The 22,357-nt window shown below is 42.6% G+C and overlaps 2 protein-coding genes across 5 annotated transcripts in view; one reads left to right on the top strand and one right to left on the bottom strand.

The window, feature by feature from the left end:
• The window catches only part of szt2 (SZT2 subunit of KICSTOR complex), a 46,889-nt gene extending 26,957 nt beyond the window's left edge, over nucleotides 1-19,932 (top strand). For 2 of the 4 annotated variants that reach the window (XM_086089669.1, XM_086089668.1), the window contains exons 51-74: nucleotides 309-512; nucleotides 656-852; nucleotides 1,180-1,340; nucleotides 2,209-2,306; nucleotides 2,382-2,514; nucleotides 2,891-3,021; nucleotides 3,207-3,254; nucleotides 3,659-3,807; nucleotides 4,618-4,803; nucleotides 8,055-8,310; nucleotides 8,532-8,611; nucleotides 8,796-8,921; nucleotides 9,186-9,388; nucleotides 9,572-9,668; nucleotides 10,112-10,192; nucleotides 10,464-10,538; nucleotides 11,941-12,006; nucleotides 13,049-13,262; nucleotides 14,059-14,236; nucleotides 14,302-14,424; nucleotides 15,595-16,105; nucleotides 16,653-16,763; nucleotides 16,842-16,910; nucleotides 16,972-19,932. In XM_086089669.1, the coding sequence (XP_085945795.1) occupies nucleotides 309-512; nucleotides 656-852; nucleotides 1,180-1,340; nucleotides 2,209-2,306; nucleotides 2,382-2,514; nucleotides 2,891-3,021; nucleotides 3,207-3,254; nucleotides 3,659-3,807; nucleotides 4,618-4,803; nucleotides 8,055-8,310; nucleotides 8,532-8,611; nucleotides 8,796-8,921; nucleotides 9,186-9,388; nucleotides 9,572-9,668; nucleotides 10,112-10,192; nucleotides 10,464-10,538; nucleotides 11,941-12,006; nucleotides 13,049-13,262; nucleotides 14,059-14,236; nucleotides 14,302-14,424; nucleotides 15,595-16,105; nucleotides 16,653-16,763; nucleotides 16,842-16,910; nucleotides 16,972-17,115 (3,641 nt within the window). In that variant the 3' untranslated portion in view covers nucleotides 17,116-19,932. The remainder of the gene's footprint in view (nucleotides 1-308; nucleotides 513-655; nucleotides 853-1,179; nucleotides 1,341-2,208; nucleotides 2,307-2,381; nucleotides 2,515-2,890; nucleotides 3,022-3,206; nucleotides 3,255-3,658; nucleotides 3,808-4,617; nucleotides 4,804-8,054; nucleotides 8,311-8,531; nucleotides 8,612-8,795; nucleotides 8,922-9,185; nucleotides 9,389-9,571; nucleotides 9,669-10,111; nucleotides 10,193-10,463; nucleotides 10,539-11,940; nucleotides 12,007-13,048; nucleotides 13,263-14,058; nucleotides 14,237-14,301; nucleotides 14,425-15,594; nucleotides 16,106-16,652; nucleotides 16,764-16,841; nucleotides 16,911-16,971) is intronic. The other 2 variants (XM_086089670.1, XM_086089672.1) reach the window with 2 other exon arrangements.
• Nucleotides 18,529-22,004, bottom strand: hyi (hydroxypyruvate isomerase). The gene is made up of 8 exons (XM_086089685.1): nucleotides 21,716-22,004; nucleotides 21,528-21,639; nucleotides 20,796-20,913; nucleotides 20,643-20,721; nucleotides 20,525-20,574; nucleotides 20,392-20,461; nucleotides 19,439-19,573; nucleotides 18,529-19,367 (listed from the first exon to the last, which is right to left on the bottom strand). Exons 1-8 carry the CDS (start codon nucleotides 21,924-21,926, stop codon nucleotides 19,312-19,314), a joined length of 831 nt encoding a protein of 276 aa, XP_085945811.1. The 5' UTR covers nucleotides 21,927-22,004; the 3' UTR covers nucleotides 18,529-19,311.
• Nucleotides 22,005-22,357: the final 353 nt, after the last annotated feature.

The raw sequence follows: 22,357 nt of genomic DNA, 5'->3' as shown, positions 1-22,357 counted from the left end.
TAACTGATATTGTAATTTACTTCTTTAAAATATAAAAAAATAAAACATTTGTGAATTAGGCATTTGTTTCTACTGTTAAACACGACATTGAGATACTATTTTGTTTTCTGAAAATGTCAGTTTCCAAATTACTTAATTAAAAAAATATCTGTAATTTAAATAATAATTTATTTAAAAAAATATTTGTAAATGTAGTACCAATTTATTTTCCTCTTTTTTATAGTGTTATTGAGTTACTATATTATATTCTCTGCTTGGAGACTTTTTGAATTTGACACTTTATTTTTTTTATTTGAATAATTATTTAGAGGCGGTGGCAACACTACTGCTGGTGCGCTTCGACGTGTGGGAGCAAGGCAACGTGAGCCCGGCGCAGCTGGCCGACAAGCTGCAGGGGGCGCTGCGCCACGCCCTGTGCGACGTACTCATGGAGCTTCGGGTGATGCCCAACCCGCTCTGCCTGCCCTGCGCCAACTCCAATGCACACGTTCCCCTTAAGGACCCCACCAAAGGTGACACTCCGCTGCCCACCTAATGTTGCAGAATACACCAAACTGTACACAGGACATCATCACAAAAATATTGTTTCATCACGTGTATTTTTATGTAAAAATGACATTGCGATACCGGTTTGTTTATAATTTCCAATGTTCAGGCATGTTGAGTCTGCCCGAGGTGAAGGACACTCCCCGGCAGCGTAGCGGCTCTCGGGTGTTCAGAAGCAGCCCGTCGCCCATCACTTTAGCGCATTCCGGCAGCGGCTGCAGCACCGCTGGAGTGACAGGAACCAGCACGCCCGAGTCCACGACGCCCACCGGAAAAAGCATGCGCCGCAGCTTCTGGGACATTCTGGTAGGTTGGTGCAAAATCCTCACAAATCGTATGTTTTCATTTATTTCTATACTGCATTGTATTTATTTTTAATCACCGGTTAAAAAAAAAAAGGAAATATAAGTTTTGTTTTGTTTTTACAAATGGACTTGCAGCACGGCAATTAAAAAAATATCCACGACCACGATATGCTGAGTTTGCAATAAGTGAAGCGTGATATAGCAAGGGACAACTGTACTTAAAAAAAAAAATCAATTTTAGTACTGTAATAAAATATTTATATTTCCTTACTTGCCACGACTAGCATACTTCGCATCTGCCCTAACTTGTTGCTGTTTGTGGCCGCAGAGCAAACCCGATTTGTCGGAGCTGGGCAGCCCAAAAACCACGGACGACATCGTGCCGGAGCGAGGCGAGGAGGGTCGCGTGGCGCGGCGCCGGCACAAGACGGACAGCGTCAAGCAGCAGTGGTCGCAGGAGAAGCTTGGCGAGCTGGAACAGGCACAAAGGTACGTACAGTCAGACGTGCTTTTATTTTTTGGGGGGGAATACAAATAAATTATTCAGATCTGTATGTAAAATATGTGTGATACTTTTTGTAATAATTCATACTCATTTTGAAAGTGTATTATTTTTAACTATGCCAATTATTTACTAAAATGTATGCAGTATATGGTAAATGTAAATATTAACTTTACTAGTTTTTTTTATTTAAAATAATCAGTTCATAAATAAATGTTTAATTACTAATTCATTTTGTTACTTGTAATATTTACAATAAATCAATAAAACGATTATGCTAAATATACAATAATTTACTATTTGTTTGTATCAATCAAGTGCAAAAATTAAATTATTTTACTAAGATTTGTTTTTTGAGGAAAATGTAGTAATACATTTCTTATTTTTTTTAATCTATGGCATTTATTTATTTATTTATTTATTTTTTACTATTTACAATAAATGAATCCACCCATGCTCTATGGAGCAATTTGCCCAAAATATATCTTTACAATACAATTTATGACTCAAACGTCTTCTAATTAGCAGATTAACTCATTAGATGTTCTCAATGGGTACTCCTACAAGCCTGTGGCCAATAGTTTTCAGACTGGATTTAGGTTCGAATTTCCTGTCCTCTGTCTGGGCATGAAGAAGGGAGTGTGCAGTTGTATTTTTTGGCCACACGTGGCAGTAGTGATTTGAAATTAAATTTCCTGCATTGAGCACCTTTAATAATATAGATGAATAAGTACAATAAACAAATTGAAACGTTTATTTTAATTGACCAATTTCCAAATTTTTTAACTAACCAACTTCCAATTTAGGAGGGAAAAGGCTTACGTAGTTGGAAAAATGTCCACTTTTTTGTTGCAGGAGGCAAGCGTGCCAGCTGGAGGAGGGTGACGTGGGCGCTCTTCATCCCGTCTACCAGCTCACCTGCCAGCTGTGGATCACCTTCATGGCCGAGCTTGGTACGCCCCAATCTACATGAATCAGCTTTTTAAATTCGGTAATCAACCATGTAGTTTTGCTTCCGGTTTGTACAGGCTGCCCGTCTATTCAGCAGTGCTCGGCCGATGTGGCGTCTCACTTCCTGCTGCCGTCCATCCTGGCCGAGCTGGTCAATCTGGTGGGATCGCTGGCCGCCGACACCAGCATCAAGGTCTACGTCAAGACCAGGTCAGTGCTTGTCGCGGCCAAAACGCACACAGCAAAGTGGGAGGCGGCACCGTTATCCTGAACTAGAAGGACCTTATAGCCTATCACTAGCTGGGAGAAAATCATGCAGAAAAGGTAACAGTGTCACACTTGGATTAAAGTTGAGCGACAGTATTAAACAAATAAGTGCAGTCAGCTCAAAAGCATTTTAAAATATGTCATTTTAATAATTTAGCGGTACAAATTAATGATATTTAAATTAAATTTTAATAAGGAAAAGTGTGGTCACTGGACGGATTATAAACCCGTATCTCAAGGGTATGTCGGTGCCATTTGAATTTTTTTACTAAAACTAATTGAATGCAGTGTGTCAAAAATGTCTTCCATCTGCTTCCAGCTGTCCCGTATCGGGAGACATCTTCGTTCCATTGTCCACCCTTCAAAACCTGTGGCGTCCTCCCGAGGCATCCCGCAGCTTCATCGTCATCGGGAGGAACTTCCAGCAGTGGCACTGCAGCACTGAGCAAGGTAAACACAACCGACCTGAACCACATCTTTAACCACTCGTCCTGTCATCATTGGCGTCACCTGTGTCTTTGTGTATATGTGTCTAACACACGTGTTGACTTCACATGACTTCTTGTTGAGCCATGTCTTCTCTGTCTCTTGTCGCACGTCTTACGTCCGTCCCGTCTTTCCATCTCGGGTCGCAGATGACAGTTTAGAGGAGGAAAACATGGCGGCGCTTAATAGGTTCACACGTAAGTATGACTTCTTCTACATTAACAACTGTCACACAAGTGGAAAAACAAGTCAAAAGTCAATTTTCAATGGCATTGTCATATATACAGTACACATGCATACATATGTTTAATCATATACATCTAACTGATTTTAGGTGATTGTCCCCCCCCCCCCCCCCCTTCTTCTTCACGTTCACATACATTTCATTAGTATTTTGCGGCGCAACCCCAAATAAGTTTTTGTCAGGGTCAGGTCAGCGGTTGTCAATGACTTTTCTGCCACCCGGAAGTACCTCAGAGACTATCATTTGCATACCTTATGTAAAGTAATGGTGCATAAAGCATATTGTGGTTGTTGTTCACTGACCACCTCCAGAAATGTCCTTGACTCCCCCCTTCCTCATCCTTCTGAATGTGTGCAGCACAAAAGGGCCTCCAGCGCTTTGAGGCCTCTGAGCAGCAGCAGCAGGGTGACTGCTCCAGCCTCTCCGGCCAGCAGCAACAGGCGGGCTGGGCGTCAGCACCGGCTCCCCGCCAGAGGTTCCTCTTCATCCGCATCCTGGACAAAAAGGTGACTGAGGGTGATTGGAGGACGTTTTCGCATGTGATTTAGATGGAAACTGGACCATCACACAGGTCCTAAAATTCAAATCAATTCAACTATATATTTGCCCACCTGGGGGCAGCATAATACAGACAAAAGGATTTGCATGGAGATGGTCACAGCACTTCATGAAGCCGCAGGAATATTTACTTATAGAACATACAGCCTTTGCTTACTGTAGGCGTAAAAAGCAGGATTAAACAGGATTTGACATTGAATAATCTTAAAAAAGTGGTTAAACTGAAATAACTCCTGCTGACGCAACACTTGTGCTTTTGCTCCCATTGCCATGCTAAACCTGTGACGGTGAGCGCTTCTCCTTTGCCGAGATAATCCATCCCACTTCACAGGTGTGCCATATCAAGATGCTGATTAGACACCATGTAGGTGCACAGGTGTGCCTTAGACTGCCCACAATAAAAGGCCACTCTGAAAGGTGCAGTTTTGTTTTCTGTGAGAAAACCAATCAGTACCAGCTAGCTCTCATGGTGCTTGTTTACCTGCTAGGGAGCTAGCTAGCTAGCACCAGGGGCTAAAGCCAAACTGTGGCAGCGTTTTTACTTTCTGGACCTGGATTTGCCACCTCTGCACACCTGTGAGGTGGAATGGATTATCTCGGCGAAGGAGAAGTGCTCACTATCACATATTTAGACTGGTTTGTGAGCAAAATTATTGAGAGAAATAATGATGTTGTGTATGTGGAAGATGTTTTAGATCTTTGAGTTCATCTCATAAAAAATAGAAGCAAAAAACGCGCTGCATGTCACCCACCTGCAGGTGACGCTGTACAGCTACAACTGGTCTCTCGACCTGGGCGCCTCGCTCAACCGCGAGCTGGTGCGCCTGGTCAGGTGGCAGAACGCCCGGGCCCACGTGCTGCACTGCCTGCTCAGCCAGAAGATGGGCCTGTTCCATCACCACTGCTTCTCAGACGCGCCGCTCCACGACATCCATTCCAAGCGGGTAAGTGGCAACCGCTCACGTCACCGGGCGGACATCTGCCGGCGCTTCTGCCAGCTGAGGTGGAAGCGACCTGTAAGGCCAGCATCTGCTTCACGGGCCGCACCAGGCGGCATGTCCCGCGGCCCGATGCATGCAGCTGTTGTGGCCCCAGGAAGTCAAACCTTGTCCTCCCTTGCTAAACTCACTTAAAAAAAAAAAAGAGTAAGTCCTAAAAGATGCAAAATGTAAATATTGAAGTTTCGATTTGTGACATGAAATTTGGTAGGCTTGTCTGTCATGAGTAGACACACAGAAGAAAGTCTCAAGAAACTGTACTTGAAAAGACTCAAGAAGTCATTTTGGTTTGAAACAGCCATTTTAGGCTCATTTGCCTTGTGATATCATTTCCAGTCAACAGCAAATGGCAAAATGGTCGCGTCCTGACATGGCTAAATATGGGAGGTGGTAAAAAAAATAATTATAATAAAAATAGATGCCCAGTAGGGAGCATACTAAACAAAAACTCCCATTGTGGGGTCACACAACAAAACTAAAATACAATAATATTGCTTCGATAACTATTCATCTCCTTTTTATCAATACAAACATTTTTTTCTTTCATTAGATTGCCAAATTTAACCCACATGTACTCGACAGACGGACAGCAGTAAATTGTCAAATTTATTTGTGTATGCCACATAATGTGGTCGTCTTTTCCAATCATTGCTTGCAGCTTGAACATTTGTCATGTTTCGTCTTGCTTGGTTCATCGTCACATCACACACAGAGGAAGTGACAAGGAGTGAGTCCATATATGGAAATGTATCGCCACTGTATTGATGAGTCATCACAAAAAGAAATGCTGTGTTGAGATTTGCTTTGGATTAAATCGATTTCAGCTCTGGCTTTACGCTCAGCTTTCATTCTAGTCCGTTTCCTCTTTTGAGCGCCTCAGCAAAAAACACAGCCGCTGCTTTTTTATTAGATATGCAGCGACGGGCTGATTTTTGATATTTCTGCAGTCAAACGCAAAACATAACTCGTCAGTGCTGTGCTGATGTGTTTTTATAAATGAAGGAACAAGCTGAAAAAAACTTGAAAGTATAAAAACAAGCAGAAATGTCATTCTTTGTACTGTAAAAAAACACAAAAAAGTTCTGATGTTTAAACAGTCGTCAACTTGAAGCTTTAAATGTCGATGCGGACCAGGGCTGGACTGGCCATCTGACATGCATGGCAGATGCCCGTTGGGCCGACCTTTTTCAGGGCCGATGCAGTGCTTTTTAATTATTATTTTCCCACGTTTTACCCCATTTTACACCGGCCCACAATTTAGATGGACCAGTCCGTTAATCCATTTCAAATATAGATAGCAAACTGAAATATCATCAATCAACATCATTTTTTGGGAGCAAATTAGTTAATTACCAGTGCCAAAAACATGTAATTATAGCAGTAAAGTCGACTAATCGGTTCAACACCCACTATAAATACAGCATTTTGACATTTAGTATTGAAGAAATTTGTAAAAAAAAAAAAAAAATATATATATATATATATATATTTTTTTTTTTTTATGGGTTGTTGTATGTAGAATTTGTAAGGGGAACAAAGTATTGCAATATTTCACTTTTCAAGAGTTTTTGAATTTTGAGGAACAAAATGAATCTATTTTGCAGTAAGATAAAGTAGCATGTTGTGAGTAAGTACTTGAGATTTACTGGAGCAGCATCTTCCAGCAAAGTGCCCTTTAAGTGCCCCCCCCCCCCCACACCCATACACACACACACACACACACACACACACACAACCCCCGCCCCGCGTGCCCCCCGCGGCCAATTACCAAGCGCAAAGAACTTTAGCTTTCCCCCTGATGGCCTTCACGGCCGCGTCACTAACGAGCTCGGACAGGAAGCAGAGTCAGAGCGGCAGAAAATTTGCCTGAATCGGCCTTCATCTGTCACGGCTGTGACGGGAGGCGGAGGGGGGCACCGGCCGGGCCTCCGCCGCCTCTCCGGCTCCTTTCGCCTCGGGACCGCCGCCGCTGCGCTCTGTCGTGTCGGCCCCGAGCTGCTCCGCTGAGCTAACGCGCCCCAAAGTTGCTCGACAAACAGCCAGCGTGGGGATTTAAAGTCACCATTTTGTTCCCTGGTGAGCTCCATTGGTGGGCTAGAACAAATGAAACCCAATCAAACATTAAATATGATGTCAATAGGCTACGTTAGAGGGGCGTTGACGTTAAATATGTAAAGATGCTACTGTACATATTTGTATAGAAATGACATTTTATGTAAATATTCTTCATTATGAAAAGTTCATTAATGTGCACCTATCACAACATCCATCCATCATCTACGGCTTATCCGGGTTCGGGTCGCGGGGGCAGCAGCTTTATCATAACATAAACTATTATAATGCATAAGGTAAATATTAGGGGTGGGAATCTTTGACTTTCTCACGATTCGATTCCGATTTTTGGGTCTGCGATTTCGATTCAGAAGGACTTTTGATTAAAAAATTATTTGATTGACAATGATTTCTGCTTCAATTTATAGACATGCAAAGAATCGTAATGATATACTCCAGTTTGACTCGCTAATGCTAATTAGCGTGCTACTCGCATCACTTTTATCACTCAAAAGAACGGCTATTCATACAAAACGCTTCAGGAATGTATACAGAGAAGCAGCTTAACATTACTCACCGGCATATGCTCTTCCTGCACTACAAAAGACAATAACTTTTTTTGGCTTAAGTTGATCGTGATTTTTTCCTTCTACTCTCTAATGTGGCTACAACCTAATAGTGTATCAGAACACACGGAACCACACTGCCCCTAAGTGGCCAAATTGTGTACAACATGAATAGCGCTCCCAATAAAGGCACACACAAACGAGGGCGAGACAGTATAAAATAATGTCAATAAAATTGATTTTGGGACATTTTAAATTGATTCTGAATTGTATTAAATGAGAATCGTGATTTTTTTTTTTTTTTTTTTGGGCACACCCATAGTAAATATGATACATTAGAGTTGTTTAGACATTAAAATGATGTCAGTTTGGTACATTACAGGTAGATTAATTAAAAATGATGTTAAATGTGAGCGCCATTAATTAAATATTGTTCATGAGACATTCATGTGTATAGATAATGATTTAAAAATGCACCATTACATTGAAGAAATAGTGTAACAGCAAAGGTTCCTATATTAAATATGATATCAGTATGCAACATTGGAAATAACATGAGCGGTGTCGCTCATTGTCCAGGACCCCAACCCCTTCCTGGGTCCGTCCTTGGAGCCGGACACTCTTCTCCGCAGCGCCGTCCCGCCACTGGCCAGCAAAGAGCAGGGTCGCCTGGCGTCTTCGGGCCGCAGCCTGGCCCCGCTTCACTTCCCCTCCGAGCTGCTGCCCTTCGACGAGGCTCTGAGGGACGTGTGCGCCATCAGGACGCTAATGGACGGGGACGCCGTCGCCCGGCACGGCGGACAACTCTTGGACATCAAAGCGGCTGAGAGGAGAGGTACACAGACTTGGATTTTAACTGACACTAGCGCTTTTACATTAATATGCTCTTAGTCGCTAATCTGCTAGCTTAATGCTAACATTTAATGTGAAACAACATAGAGAAGTTAACAGAAATGAGCAGAAATGCAACTGCTTATTCATTTAGATTTCCACATTTTTATATTGTTTTTCTTGTTATGATCTTTGCATTGTTGCTATTGTTTTTCTTGTGTACAGAGCTGGAGAAGCAAATGAAGATTGAGAACCTGTTTGTGACGTGGCAGCAGCGGTCGGCGCAGTCCAACATGCCCATCGCGGTGCGCTCACTTTTGCATCAGTTATAGTTGTAAATAATAATGCTATGGCACATAAATTGTGGTACTAATGACGTCGCCTTTACAGTTCAGTGAAGTCACCATTAAAGCTTTCCAACGCTGTGACCCTTGAGCGTAAAATTTTACTTCCTGTCATTCACGTCACCTTTTCAAATCTCCTCCTCAGCTGGCCGACTTGGAAACCCTGAAGCAGTCGTCCCGGCTGGTCCACTACTGCGCCACGCCGCTGCTCTTTGACCCTGTCTTCCGCAAGCAGATCCAGGAAGAACAAGCTGCTCAGCCGCCCATCAAGGTACTGGACTGGGGGGGGGAAATGGAGGTTTGAAATTGGGGGTGTCCAAAGAAAGTCCAGACTGGTGTTAGTGTTAGTTAGCCTGCACCTAACACATACTATAAATAAATATCCCAGGCTTTAATGTTATTATAATATCTGTCATTTTTCGGGGCGATTTTCACTATTTGTGGGCTGGCCTGGTCACTAAAACTATTCAATTGCTTAATGGATTGGTTTTAGTATGCTGAGTAAGGGTTTTTCAACATTCACACTATCTTGCAGAAGCGTCACCGCTCAAGCGACTCGACGGCGTCGGGGCGCGACCGCAGCTACAGCAGCGACTCGGGCGACATGCTGCCCGGCCGGCTGAAGGAGGAGCCCTGGCTGCTGGACATCTCCAGTGGCTTTCTGCAGCAGTATGTGCAGTACCTGCAAAGCTTGGGCTTCATCCTGGTGCAGGTGCGCCCGCAGTCACCCGCTCGCAGGTCTGTATCCACCCGTGGCGCCCGCATCCAATTCATCATTCAATCATGCCAACAATCTGTTGCTTATCCTCATTTGGTTCACGGGCAGGCTGAAGTCTATCCTTGCTAACTAACTCAGTTTAGTGTCAGACTTAAGCGAAACCTCCACTGATTCCCCGGCTTGTCCTCCATTTTGTTTGCCAGCACCGCCCGCGCTCGCGCCGCCATGTTGAGCTCCATGTCGTCCGAGGGCAGGATGTCCTTCTCCTACGTCAAGCAGAAGAGTGAAGACAGCCCCAAGGTGAGTCAGCGCAACTGGCCCTGAAATTCCATCAACTGCAATATGTGCTCCAATAAATTCCTTTATTTTATTAATTATTTTATTGCACAATTTTACATATATGATTGACATATTTTTCATGTAAAGTAACTGCTGAATTATAATTCAATACTATGACGCTTAAACTAAAATAAAAAAAATTACAAATGGAGTACACTCAACTTTTTTTATTTTTATTTAATTTGACAATTTAATGGATGGTGATTATAAATATCAGTAATTTAAAAAAAATTGTGAAATATATTTTTTAAATATAATTATTTTATTTTTTTACATATAGGTGATTCAGATCAGTTTTCTGTTTGTTGTCATTTCCAAACAAGACAAAGTTTTAGGAAGCTTTTACTGCATGTCGTAATTATTATTGCTGTTTCACCGTCTATTGTTGTCAATCCACTCTCCAGACCACTGTGTCCGCCACCACCGCTTACCACCTCCAGAGGGCGCTGCCAGGTGGGATCGTGTTGATAGAGCTGGCTTTTCAGGTAAAATTAAAAAAAAGAAATTTTACATCACACTCGCTGAAGACAAACAACCAAATTATGTCTTTAAAAAGATAGTAATGTTTTGCTCATTGACGTGTTCATTAGGAGTATTTCATGCTAATGCAAATGTTAACGCGTTGTGTCAGTATGATAGGCTACAAAGAATGGAGGTAGAATTGCAAATGTAGGAAAAAGTACTCTATATGGCATTTTGATAGAATTATTTGTAGCTTTGAAGCATCTTTCTTTTTTTCTTTCTTTTTTTTTGCAGGGCAGCTACTTCTGTGTCAAGCAGTACGCGCTGGAGTGTTCTCGCATCCCCATGGGCCAGTCGGTCAACTCACAGGTAGGACTTTGTGGTTTTCGTCACAAAATGGTGGCTCAGAAGAACTCTCAAATGCTCCGCCCATATTCCACAATATATTTTTTATTTTAACACATCCTCCAAAGCAGTTTGGAACACACAAACGCGACCAAGTTGCAACCTTTGAGTTGAATTATAGTAGAGATGGGCGAGTACGGATTTGCGGCCTTTTTACAATGTATCGGTATGGACAGCGCTCAATACTGGTATGGTCTTCTTGTGGCTGTTTAATGATCAGAAACTAGAAATTAGAAGGATAGAGAATCACCATTAGTTTCATACAATTTTAAGGAAAACTGCTATATTGGTAAAATATACAATAGGTCTTTCTTTAACTCATTCACTTGCAGCCATTTTCACTGAAGCTACCCCCTTCGCTCGGGCTGTTTTACTAGATTTTGACTGATTTTGCAGGGCCCATGGAATATTGTGTTCTATTGCTATCAAAACATGGAACCTTCCAAAAGAAAGATTAGAGTCTCTTCTTCTTTCCGTTTTGCAGCAATTAGCATTAGAATATCGCTATGTTTCATCATTATTCACAAATCTGTTTAAAACAGTGGGGGAAAGAGGCCCTGGCTGATCTCTTATACTCTGCTGCCACCTACTGGCCGTTTTTGTAATAATTGCCATTGCTTCAAGCATTCTCTTCAGTTCAGCGGCTACATCAAAACCTTCTGTATATTCTCGCACAAAAAAAACATAAATACGTCTTTGGGATTAGGTCATGTTTAAAATAGAACGTATTTATACGTTTTTGGGAGCAAATTAGTTATAACTATAGCCGTTATTGTTATATTAGTAACTGAATTGTAGGGTGATGAATCTGTAATAAATAAATCCAATTTCAAAAGGGTCTCAGCAAAAATTGACTACTAGCAGAACAATTTTTTTTTTTTTTAAATCATGAAATTTACCATGAGAAAAATGATGCTAATGGTCTTCTGGGGCTGCTTTGCAACACCCAGCATGGCGTGTCTTGAATCCGCGCAGGGTAGTGTGAAATCTCAAGACTATCAAGGCATTCATGCAATCTTTCTCCAAGCTGCGCTTGCCCCGTTGTCGCTCCTGGTTCTCGACCAATCAGACGCCATGCGCTCGCCCAGACGTGCGTACGAGGCCGTCAGCATGTGCCTCATCAGTCCATGGTTACTTTGAGTGTCAGCTCAACAATTTGTCTTCATGAGGTGGCTTGATGTTTTCTCTGTATATCCCAGTGTAAATAAATCATAAATATGACTCTTTTTTTTTTTTACCTACATATCGCCAGATCGACTCCATGATGTTGTTCCGCCTGTCCATGTGTTTCTGTCTCAAACCCCTCCCCCACTCCCACCCCTCCCCCCTTACATACACAACACACTTCCTGTCATCTCTCCATCAGGGCGGCCTGCTCATCAAACCTCGTTGTAAGCCGTTCCCGGACGCCGCCCAGGTGTCTGACTGTGCGGTACGTCCCGGCCACTATCAGGCGGGGGAGGCGCCGAGGGCCCGGGGAGGGGGGGTCATTCGAACCCCCTTCGTCCTTACCTCGCCGCTCTGCTTGCCAGTCTCATCAGCCCTTCCTTTTGCTTCTCCGGGCTGGCTGGCAGTCAAATTGACGAGAACTTCCTGGTTTGCTAAATGGTCGCCTCGACAAAGGTTTCATAGAACCTTTGGCCTGCTGAGCTCCTCTCTAATTTCCTGGCTGCTTGCTCGTTATGATTCATTCCCAGTTTCTCCTGCAAGAGTTTCCTCCTGCTTGGACTTGTTGTTCTTCCCTTTCGCTTGTATGCTTTGTTTTGTTTTATTTACTTTGAATGTGTCAATCACGGGTCAAACATGGATGAAAAGTCAGCAGTTGTGCGGAGTTCCCCAGGGCGCACAATCGGAGACTTTTCTTTTCCCAACATGCTTTTGGTCCCAGCTAACAAGTGGTGTCACGCTCCGACTGAACCTTCCCGTCAAAGTCACAGCGGGAGTTGACTTGGCTGCCAAGGGAGCCGTCTGGGACGGCGGATTAGGAACTAGTTGTAATGACGCCGGTTTGATAGTCACGCTTGAAGTGCAGGAACACCACAAGGGGGGGATGGAAAAGTTCATGTTTTTATTCGTCCATGTCAAAAGGATGTTCTTATCTTTTCACCATGGTTGCCACTTGTAGCCGCCGTCTCCTGGATTTGAGCAAAGGACAGAGTGCAAGTTGTTAAAATTAAAAGAAAGTTCCCATAAATATTTTTTGATTGTATTTTCCCTCATGGAGGCGTCGCTTCACCAAGCCAACAATTTACCCTTAGTATGTGCCAGACGCAATGTGCAGTTTACTCAACTCAAGTTTGTTTATAGAGCACGTAAAGAACAACTGCAGAACATCCTCACTAACCGTACGCAACGCAGCACCATTAATCTGATGATTCAGCTTGGTCTTGCTACCTTTCTCCTCATTTCCCACAATGCTCTGCTTGCCTTGGGGTGTGACCGACACGAGATTGACGACCTAACCTGTCTTCCAGCTCTCCATGCTCTTCACCGAGGAGTGCGACAAGGTGCGCGACCTGATGCACGTGCACTCGTTCAGCTACGACTTCCACCTGCGGGTGGTCCACCAATACCTGGTGGGCTGCCACATGACGCTGCGCCAGGGCTACCAGCTCACTGACTTCCTCAGGGACTTCATCAAGCAGCACCCCGACATCCCCAAGTTTGGACGCAACCATGTCTTCCAAGGTGGGCATGGCGAGCCTTCCAAAAGCATATTGGGCAGGAACTTCTTATGTCCAAATATGGTCAAGTTAATACTTCTTCATAAATTGATACTATTGGACTGTTAACACAAATCTGTTGGACGATTGAACCGAGTGAAAAGTGTTGTAGAACTCTTCCCTCATTCTACGGGAGCCGTGCAGCATTATGTTGCCACAAGACTGAAAGTCTGGATGCCATTTTAGACAATGAGTGAAAATTGTTAGACACAAGACAATTTCGGTTGACAGTAAAGGTTAAAAATGTTTGATACTGGCACAAAAGCTTCCACAAACTGAGGTGGGAGGTTTAAATGGGAAGGCAACCCCCCCAAAAAAATTTGACAATAATATTTTGTGAGCGGAATATGAGTTAAGCAGCAAAATCCAGCCGTTTTTAACCATTTTAGGAGACGGCCATTTTGCCACTTGCTGTCACCTGAAGATGACATCACAGTTGCTCGGGGCTCAGGCAACAACCATTCACAGCGCAGCTTTAGAAAACAGGTGACTTCTGATTGGTTGTTGCCTGAGACCTGAGCAACTGTGATGTCATCTTCAGGTGACAGCAAGTGGCAAAATGGCCGCCCTCTGAGATGGATAAAAACATCTGGATTTTGCTTCATAACTCATATTCCAAAAATTGAATATTAATCAGAATGTCATGTTTAGGCTCGTGAGGTCACATATACCATATTATTATCAAGAAATGTTTACGGTTGACTTCCACGTTAAAGTGCTTCTCGCAGACTTTCTGATTGTCCTCCCATCCTCTGATCAAGGGAGCTTCTCCACCTCCACAAAGATGATCACGGCCCACCAGCTGTACAACTACATCACCGACCACGCCGGCATGTACGGCTTGAAGCCCCTGCGCATGTCCAAGGCTGCCGTCACCACCGACGCCAAGAAGGCCACGCCGGACCTCCACGAATACGCTCTGGTCGCCTTGTGGAACAGGTAGGACAAGCGGTAAGAAATGTCTGAGCTGTCCGGCCTGACTCGGAATTCTTTCCCTGCTCAAGCTCGGGTTCTTACAAGGACTTGGAGGGCCTTCATCACCATGACGACTTTGACGTGTCCCTGGTGGTGTGTCACAATGCCGCTCCCTTTGAGGAGCAGTCGGAGGCGGAAAGGAACTTGCTGAGGTAGGAGGAATGACGCGTTTTCAGAAATTAGCACTTGACAAAAGGTTTACTTATAGAGGAAGTCAACCCCCCCCAAAAATTCTTGACAATATGTTCTATGCAGCCCCACTATTGTATTCTGGTTAATATTGCCTTAATGGAATATGAGTTAAGCAGCAAAATCCAGCCGTTTTTATCCATCTCAGGGGGGCGGCCATTTTGCCACTTGCTGTCGACTGAAGATGATATCACAGTTGCTCACGTCTCAGGTATACAACCAATCACAGCTCAGCTTCAGAAAACAGGTGAGCTGTGATTGGTCGTTGCCTGAGCCCTGAGCAACTTTTATGTCATCTTTAGTCGACAGCAAGTGGCAAAATGGCCGACCCCTGAGAGGGATAAAAACGGCTGGATTTTGCTTCATAACTCTTATTCCACAAATGTAATATTCATCAGAATGTCATGTTTAGACAAGTGAGGTCCAAGGTTATTATTTTCATTTTCGTTTTGAGTTTTGTTTTTTAAATTTAGTTAGTTTTAATTAGTTTTCATGGTTGATCTGTTCATTTTATTTTATTTGTATTCATTTTAGTTATTTAAAAAAAAAATGCTTATTTTTAGTTTAGTTTTAATTAGTTACAGTATTAGTTTTAAATAAAACTAAACACCATGGTAAAATGACAAAAGTAACGCATTTCTTACCTAGCGTTGCAGCATTTCGGCTGCTTTTCTATTGGCTGCTGCTAGATGACGTCACTTCTGTGTGACACACTTTCAAACATCTTTATTCTGGTTAATATCGAAATAAATATACTTAAAATCACATTTAAAATCATCCCCAAAGGCTCGTGCATTAAATTAATAATGGTACCAAAGACTAAAGCGAAGGACATTTTCGCTATAAATATGTTATTTTTAATTAGTTTTGTAAACATAAAATGTAGTTTCAGTTAATTTTCCATTTTTTAAAAAGCATTTTCAATTTTATTTTATTTTGTTAACAAAATTCTTTTTTTTTCTTCTTTTTTTTTCCCGTTAATTTTATAACCTTAGTGAGGTCACATATATTATTGTCAAGAAATGTTTTACACTTGGTTGGTGGTCACGTTATCCACACTACTATTTGTATACAAGACATTGAAAAGTCATTTTCCATAAATGTCGCCTTTTAAGACCAAAGTATGTGTGCAGGTTGCACTTCTACGTGATCATGACGAGTCAGCGTGAGCTCTTCCCCCGACTCACGGCTGACATGCGGCGCTTCAAGAAGCTTCCTCAGATCCACCGTGAGCCCGGCGAGCTGGCCGGCCGCCCGCCCCTGGATCGCCCCGAGGCCTGCGCGTCCCCCAGCGCCGAGCAAGACCTGTGGGAGGAACCCACCAGATCCGGGTCCGAGGCCTGCGCACCCAGCGACGGCAATGAGTTCTACCCTCTGGTGGGCACCGCCGTCCAGTCCCAGGGTTTGCTCTACCCGTCGCCGCTGTTCCCATTGCTCAGCAATGAGGTGGCCGCCGCCCGCCGGCAAATCCAGGCCAGCGTGGAGGAAGCCATGGGGCACTGTCGCCGCGACAACCTGTGGAGGAGGCTGTTCCACGGCGAGCACCTGGACAAGCTGAAGCTGGCCAAGTTGTCCTTCTGCGAGCTGGAGGAGCTGCTGGAGGCCGTGCAGAGCCACTCAGTGGCGGACATCGACCCCCAGCTGGTGAGAACCACCCTTTCCTTTGACTGTTACAGAGAAGGAGGTGAGTAATTGATTTTAGAAGATTCAATAGTGACAGCCCTACTGAAGACCATTAACTCATTTACTCCCAGCCATTTTCACTGAAGCAAGCCCCTTCGCCCCCGGCTGTTTTGCTGGATGTTGACTGATTTTGCAAGGTCGATTGCTATAAAAACATAGAACCACCAAAAGAAAGATTAGAGTCTCTTCTTTCATCAGGAAAAAAAAAGTTTCATCATTATTCACTATAAACTGGCACTGGCAAAAAGAGCTTGTTGCAACATGGCCCTTGCTGATCTCTTATACTCTGCTGCCACCTGCTAGCCGTTTTTGTAATAACTACCATTGCTTTAAGCGACTTCTTCAGGTCAGAAGCCGCATCAAAGCCTTCTGTATGCCCTAGCATAAAAAAACATATAAATACGTTTTTGGGAGTGAAGGACAAAGTATAAAAAACTTAGTTATACGTTTTTGGGTTTGAATTAGTTAACTTGTGAGATTATGATGTGCCGTTTTGGTGTCCCTGCAGGACTGCTTCCTGAATATGAGTACAGCCTGGTACCAGAGTCTCATTAAAGTCCTGCTGGGTCGATTCCCTCAAAGTTGTCGACATTTTGACGACGGCGGCATCCAATACCTGGTGAGACTTCATCTTCGTACTCCGCCCAAACCCGCATCACGTGGGCATCAAATCCAACCCGCTGTCTTTTCGCTCCAGGCTGTCCTGAACCAGAAGTTCACCGACTGCTTCGTTTTGGTCTTCCTCGACTCCCAAGCTGGCAAAACGGTGAGTTGTCAAGATGGCAACTCGATCAAAGAGCGCATTTTCCACAATGTTGTCGTTGCAGGGTCTGAAAGTGGTGCTGCGAGAGCCGCTGCCGCCGAGGCCGCAGGATGGCAGCAGTCCGCCACTTCAGCTGGTTTCCATGTACCATCACTTGGAGTCCGTCATCAACACGGCCTGCTACAACCTCTGGACCGGGCTATTGTAACCGGCGCTCTCTCTTTTTGTCTCTCGCACCTGATGAGAGTCCCAGTTTGCGTCAGTTGTCGATAGCACACTGGCTAGCTCCAGAAGCTACGTTACAGCTTGCTAATATTAGCATTAAGCTAAGCTGCTAAATGATTTTTTAAAATTTATTTTGACATTTCTGGATCATATTTTTACTCATCTAAAATTCTTGAATTTGGACTTGTGTGCAGTTAGCGCAGAATCACTCATAATGAGTGGTCCCTGCTCAGGAATGCAGGTGGTGCGTGAAAGTGTTGAAAAACACTCCCGGACACGACATTCCCACAAGTACGACGAGCAGACTCCGGAATGAAATGGAACACATGGGATTTTTCATTCATCCATTTCAAAGGCTGGCTGCATACTCGATTGGTCGCCAGTCAATCACAGGACCACCAAACGTGCATTCAGTCCTGAATTTTTCATCCATCTTGGAACATATTAAGAGTGAGGCCAGAGAAGACTGAGGGGCTTTGGAACCGGGATTGGTCTCAGGACCAGCCGTGTGACATGTTGAACACCCATCTTGTAGCGCTTACAATGGTCAGAGTGAAACCAGAGTCTATCGCTGACTGACTGAGGACTGTGGATTGGTCGCCAATCAATGGCAGGACTAGCATACACGCACAGTACAGTCCCTGATAAGGACATGTTGGGACGTTTCAATCCATCTTGGGACTTTCCTGTTCAGGGGGAAGTCAGACTTGTTGACTGACAAAATGTCGACTTTGGATTGGTGGCCAGTGACGTGCCTGAACTTTCTGTGCCTTGTGTTGGACTTTGCTACCGCAGCAGTGTTTGTTCTGAGATTTCAGTCCGCGTTTTGTTTTTTTGTTTTTTTTAGCTTTTCACTGCCCAAAAGTGCCTTACTATTTATTATTTTTTGACTTTGTGAGTCGCACAAACTCTGAGGACATTTACAGAGTTACCCCCGCCCTTTGTTGAGGGGCGCAGCGCTGAATAGTGTCACTGTCAGCCAAATGTACACGCACTCACACACACTTAGTGATCTTTAACCCTTTCATGCATGAATTATGATAACCTACATCAGGATTTTTGATTTTTTTTTTATTCATTCATCAACTTTTGAATAGTCATCCACTGTAGTGACGACTGTGCCAGAAAGGGTTAAGATGTCAAACACTGGAAGACATAACAGAAAAACTGCACTTTTCAACTTTATCGTCAATATACTAAATACTGTAAAGTAGCAACTAATTAATATTTTAATAATTGATTTATCTGTTGATTATTTTGTTGATTAATCAATGAATTGGATTAAAAAAAATATGATTGCATATACATTTCAAATTAACAGCGGAGAAAACAAATGAATTCTGACTGGTTTGGTGTGTAGCATGTCAGAAAATAGGCAAAAAAAAAAGGTCATCACTGTTTTCTAAAGTAAGAGCAAATGTTTTATTTTGATTCAACACAAACATAATCAGACTGCTGATGGATATGCAGGAAAACAGAAATTGGAGAATATTTTTTCTTTTGCGAAGCTGAAATGCAGAGGATTTGCACAATTTTTAATTAAAATGTATCAAAATGAATACCCCCCCCAAAAAAAATTTTTTTGACTGTATATGTTAATATACAGTACAGGCCACTTTGTGCACTCTGACAAAATCATCAATAAATCACATTTTTCATTTCTTGGGCGTGGTTGACGTTATAAACATTCAGTTGGCTGAGAGAGCTTACCAAGTAAATGTTGCAGCACCACCAAAAAGCATGGTGGGCCTGTCTTGCCCTTTAGAAACTACATAACCAATTTCTTATAACATTTGGGTGAGCAGGTTAAACAATGTTATGAATCATGTGAAAACCCCACCAAAAATGTCAGATCTCTTGAATTAAGTCAGCCGCTTTGCAATGCGTTTGATCGCCACCTACATGTCTGGAGGGGGAAAGCAATCGACTGCAATTTACAACTGTTCAAATTACTTACTTTAAATCTTGCCTGTCATGTAATGTTATAGAAAAATTACTTGCACGCAGTCTGCTTCACACCTTGTTAGTTCTTGAGCAGACGGCTTGGAATCAAATTAAACCAGCTGTTGCGATTCACTATTAAAAGGTGACAAAGCACGTGAAAATCAGTTACACAAAATGAAATATCAAATATGAACTTTTCCATCATACTACATTAGCAACTTTTTGCTGTGTTGCATCACTTCCTGCGTGTCCAATAATCTTTGAGCCAACCCAAACCTTCCTGCGTGCTTCCTGGAAGAGTACAAGTGCGAGGTTAACAACATGGAGCGGGACGAATGCTGGGATCGCGGCCGTTAGCCCACCTAGCGGCTTGTATTCGCATCCGACGTAGCCTCGGTAGCCGAGCGCCTCCAGCAGGGAGAAGACGTAGTCGTAGTTGATCTCGCCGGCACTGTCCGGCTCGTTCCTGCCGGGAACCTGAGCCACCTGAACGTGACCTGGCGCGACAACGTTGCAATGATGTCATTGGTTGCCACAAATAATGCTGCAAAGATTTCAATCAAATTTGATCGCATTCTATTTTTAAGATAGTCGATTCTTACGGGTGCAAAATTTAACACTTTTTAAGACTGTTTTTCAAATGTCATTGCGTAAGTGAAAGCATTGTTTATTTGCATTGCATTGCAAGTTTTATTTTCAATCAACATTATTTAATTAAAAATATGAGATTTAAATTTTTTGTATTTATTTGATTTGAAATATTTTGTTTCCATTAAACAAATGTTTTAAATTTATTAATTTTGAAGACCATTTACAGTAATCTTGTTTTGTTTTTAAAATAGTTTGAAATACCCAAAATAGAACATACTGTATATGATTTTATTTATTTTTTTACATTTAATTTGAATTATTTATCAAATTATGTGCATTAAGGACAAATTACACTTAAATACTTTTTTTTGCAGTTAATTTGAATTATTTTATTATTTTTATCCCCCCCACAAAAATAATAAAAAAATTAAGAGCATTTTAACATTCAATTTGAATGCTTTTCTTTTATTACTTCATGTTACTGTTTTTTTCCCACTACGAATAATAATTTTGTTCAACTGTCTATGCCAGTGATGTACAGTGACAGGCATGGCAATTAAATGACCTTCCACTAGATAGCAGAAGTTACATCATCAACCTGTGCATCTACAGTTTTTGGTTGTGTTGTGTTTTTTTTCATTTTTTCTTATTCCTCAAATAAGTACCTTGGCTCAATACCGGTTGGGATACATCGCTTAATGCTAACGTTTAGCGCGTTGCTTACCTAGCAGCGGCAGATATTGCCGGATGTTTTGCGTCAGGTTTCCATCCATAATTTGCCAGTGGAAAACATCCTGTAAGTATAAAATTTGGACATTAAACTGACATCAACAAAAGGTTGGCGAGTGTCCACTCACCATTTGCAGTTTGATGTTGTCCTTGGCGACTTTCTCCAAGATGGCGGCGGCTGCGCACAAAGGAAACGAGCTCGAGAGACAATTTTTTTTTTCTGGCTTAGGCCAAACAAGTTTATACCATCGTGAGGCGATGACAGGAAATACCGAGCGTCGGTCAGCCGCGTGTTGATTGGCTCAATAAGGCCAGTCATTCCTTCCTAACGGTGACAGGAGGTTGAGTTTGTTGTTGTCTCATTTGCCATTTGCTACGGCGGCACGTCCGCGGTTTCACCTTGGAGAGCAGCTCGGAGGCATACTTGAGGTTCCGTACGAACACCGCCTCCATCTCATGGACGACTGCGGCACCACCATCCGTCGCCGCCGGAATACGGCCGGCCATCAAGTGGATCCTGACAGAAAAAAAACTCATACTAATTGGGTGCTTTGTGCATTTTGCATTATTGTAAAATTTGAATGCAATTTTTAATGAACTTATTTTTTTATTTAAATGAATTAGTTTAGATGATTAAAAAAAAAAGTTTTAAAAAAACATCTACATTTGTATTATCTAAACTTTTAATTAGGCTCTTTATTTAATACAAATTCAAGACTTTCAAATGAATGGCATTTTTAATTTAATCATGAAAAATGTTTAGTATATTTAAAATCTTTGTTTAAAAAAATAGCATAACTTTTAACTCGTACAAAATTGGCCAAAGAATTTTACATAAGGCAATTTTTGCATTTTGTTTACAATTTTATTTTCTAAACAATCTTAATTGGGCCTTTTATAAATTTAATTTCAATCATTTTAACACATTTTAAAAGGTTTAATGAATTATTTGAATTTTTAAAATAATCATTTATTTCTTCAATAGACATAAGTACACAAATTGGAAAAATTGTTATATAGTTAATATTTTTAAGTTAAATGATAGAATTGTTTACATTACATTTTAGACAACATACTGTATTTATGAGTTGCTGAGGGCAGTGCGCGGGCGTGCTTATGCGTGCGTGTGACCTTTTGCAGTCCAGAGCTCGTGCGTACTCGATGGCCTGATCCAGTCCTCGTTTGAAGTCTTCTTCTCTGCCAGGTACCGCCGCCAAGCCCAGCTCGCCCGCCGTGACGTCACCTGTAATACATGATGATGACGATGACTCATCGTCGATGAAGATAAGATGCGGGGATGTTGTTTCTTCTGTCCCGACCGGGCGGCGTGTTGATGAGGACGACCTCCAGGCCGTGGTCGTCTTTGGCCCGTCGGAGCTCCAGCGGGTCGGCGTCGTAGAGCCAGGCCGCCTCCACTGCTCGGAAGCCGGCCGCGGCGGCCGCGTGCATCCGCTGCGAGAAGTCCGGCAGCTCGGTGAACAGCCAGCTGATGTTGGCGCAGAAGCGAAGTGCCGCGGAGGAGGACGACATCGTGCAGGGTTTCTCACCTCCCCTCCACCTGCAACAAGTCCGCAAACTTTAACATGCGGGCAAGTGTGACGTAGCGGAAGTGCAACGAGTCTAAAGTGGTCAAGTGATTCATCGTAGTTTAGTTTTTCTAACATCTAACCAATCATATAAAAAGGTGTAATATAGCTATTAATCTAGTTGTGCTGTGTTATTTTTTTTCAACTTGCAAAAGTCACTTCAAGTAAGGCAGCTGTATTTTGAAATCGTTATCCGTGACGTATACGGAAGTGGAGAAATGCTAGTCACGTGACTCATTTTAGTTGAGTAGTTTTCTAACGCCTAAACAAACAACTAAAGTGTGTACAAATGTTTGTCTTTTTAACATTAAAAAACGTCCTAGCGAGAACTTTTTTTAAATTCCAGTATTATCTGTTAGTTTTTTAAAATTAATT

Source organism: Leptonotus elevatus, chromosome 11, assembly GCF_054856555.1.
Source record: "Leptonotus elevatus isolate MCC_2025b chromosome 11, RoL_Lele_1.0, whole genome shotgun sequence".
Taxonomy (NCBI): domain Eukaryota; kingdom Metazoa; phylum Chordata; class Actinopteri; order Syngnathiformes; family Syngnathidae; genus Leptonotus; species Leptonotus elevatus.
The sequence above is the reverse complement of the archived record's forward strand: the minus strand, read 5'-3'. Positions and strand labels throughout refer to the sequence as shown.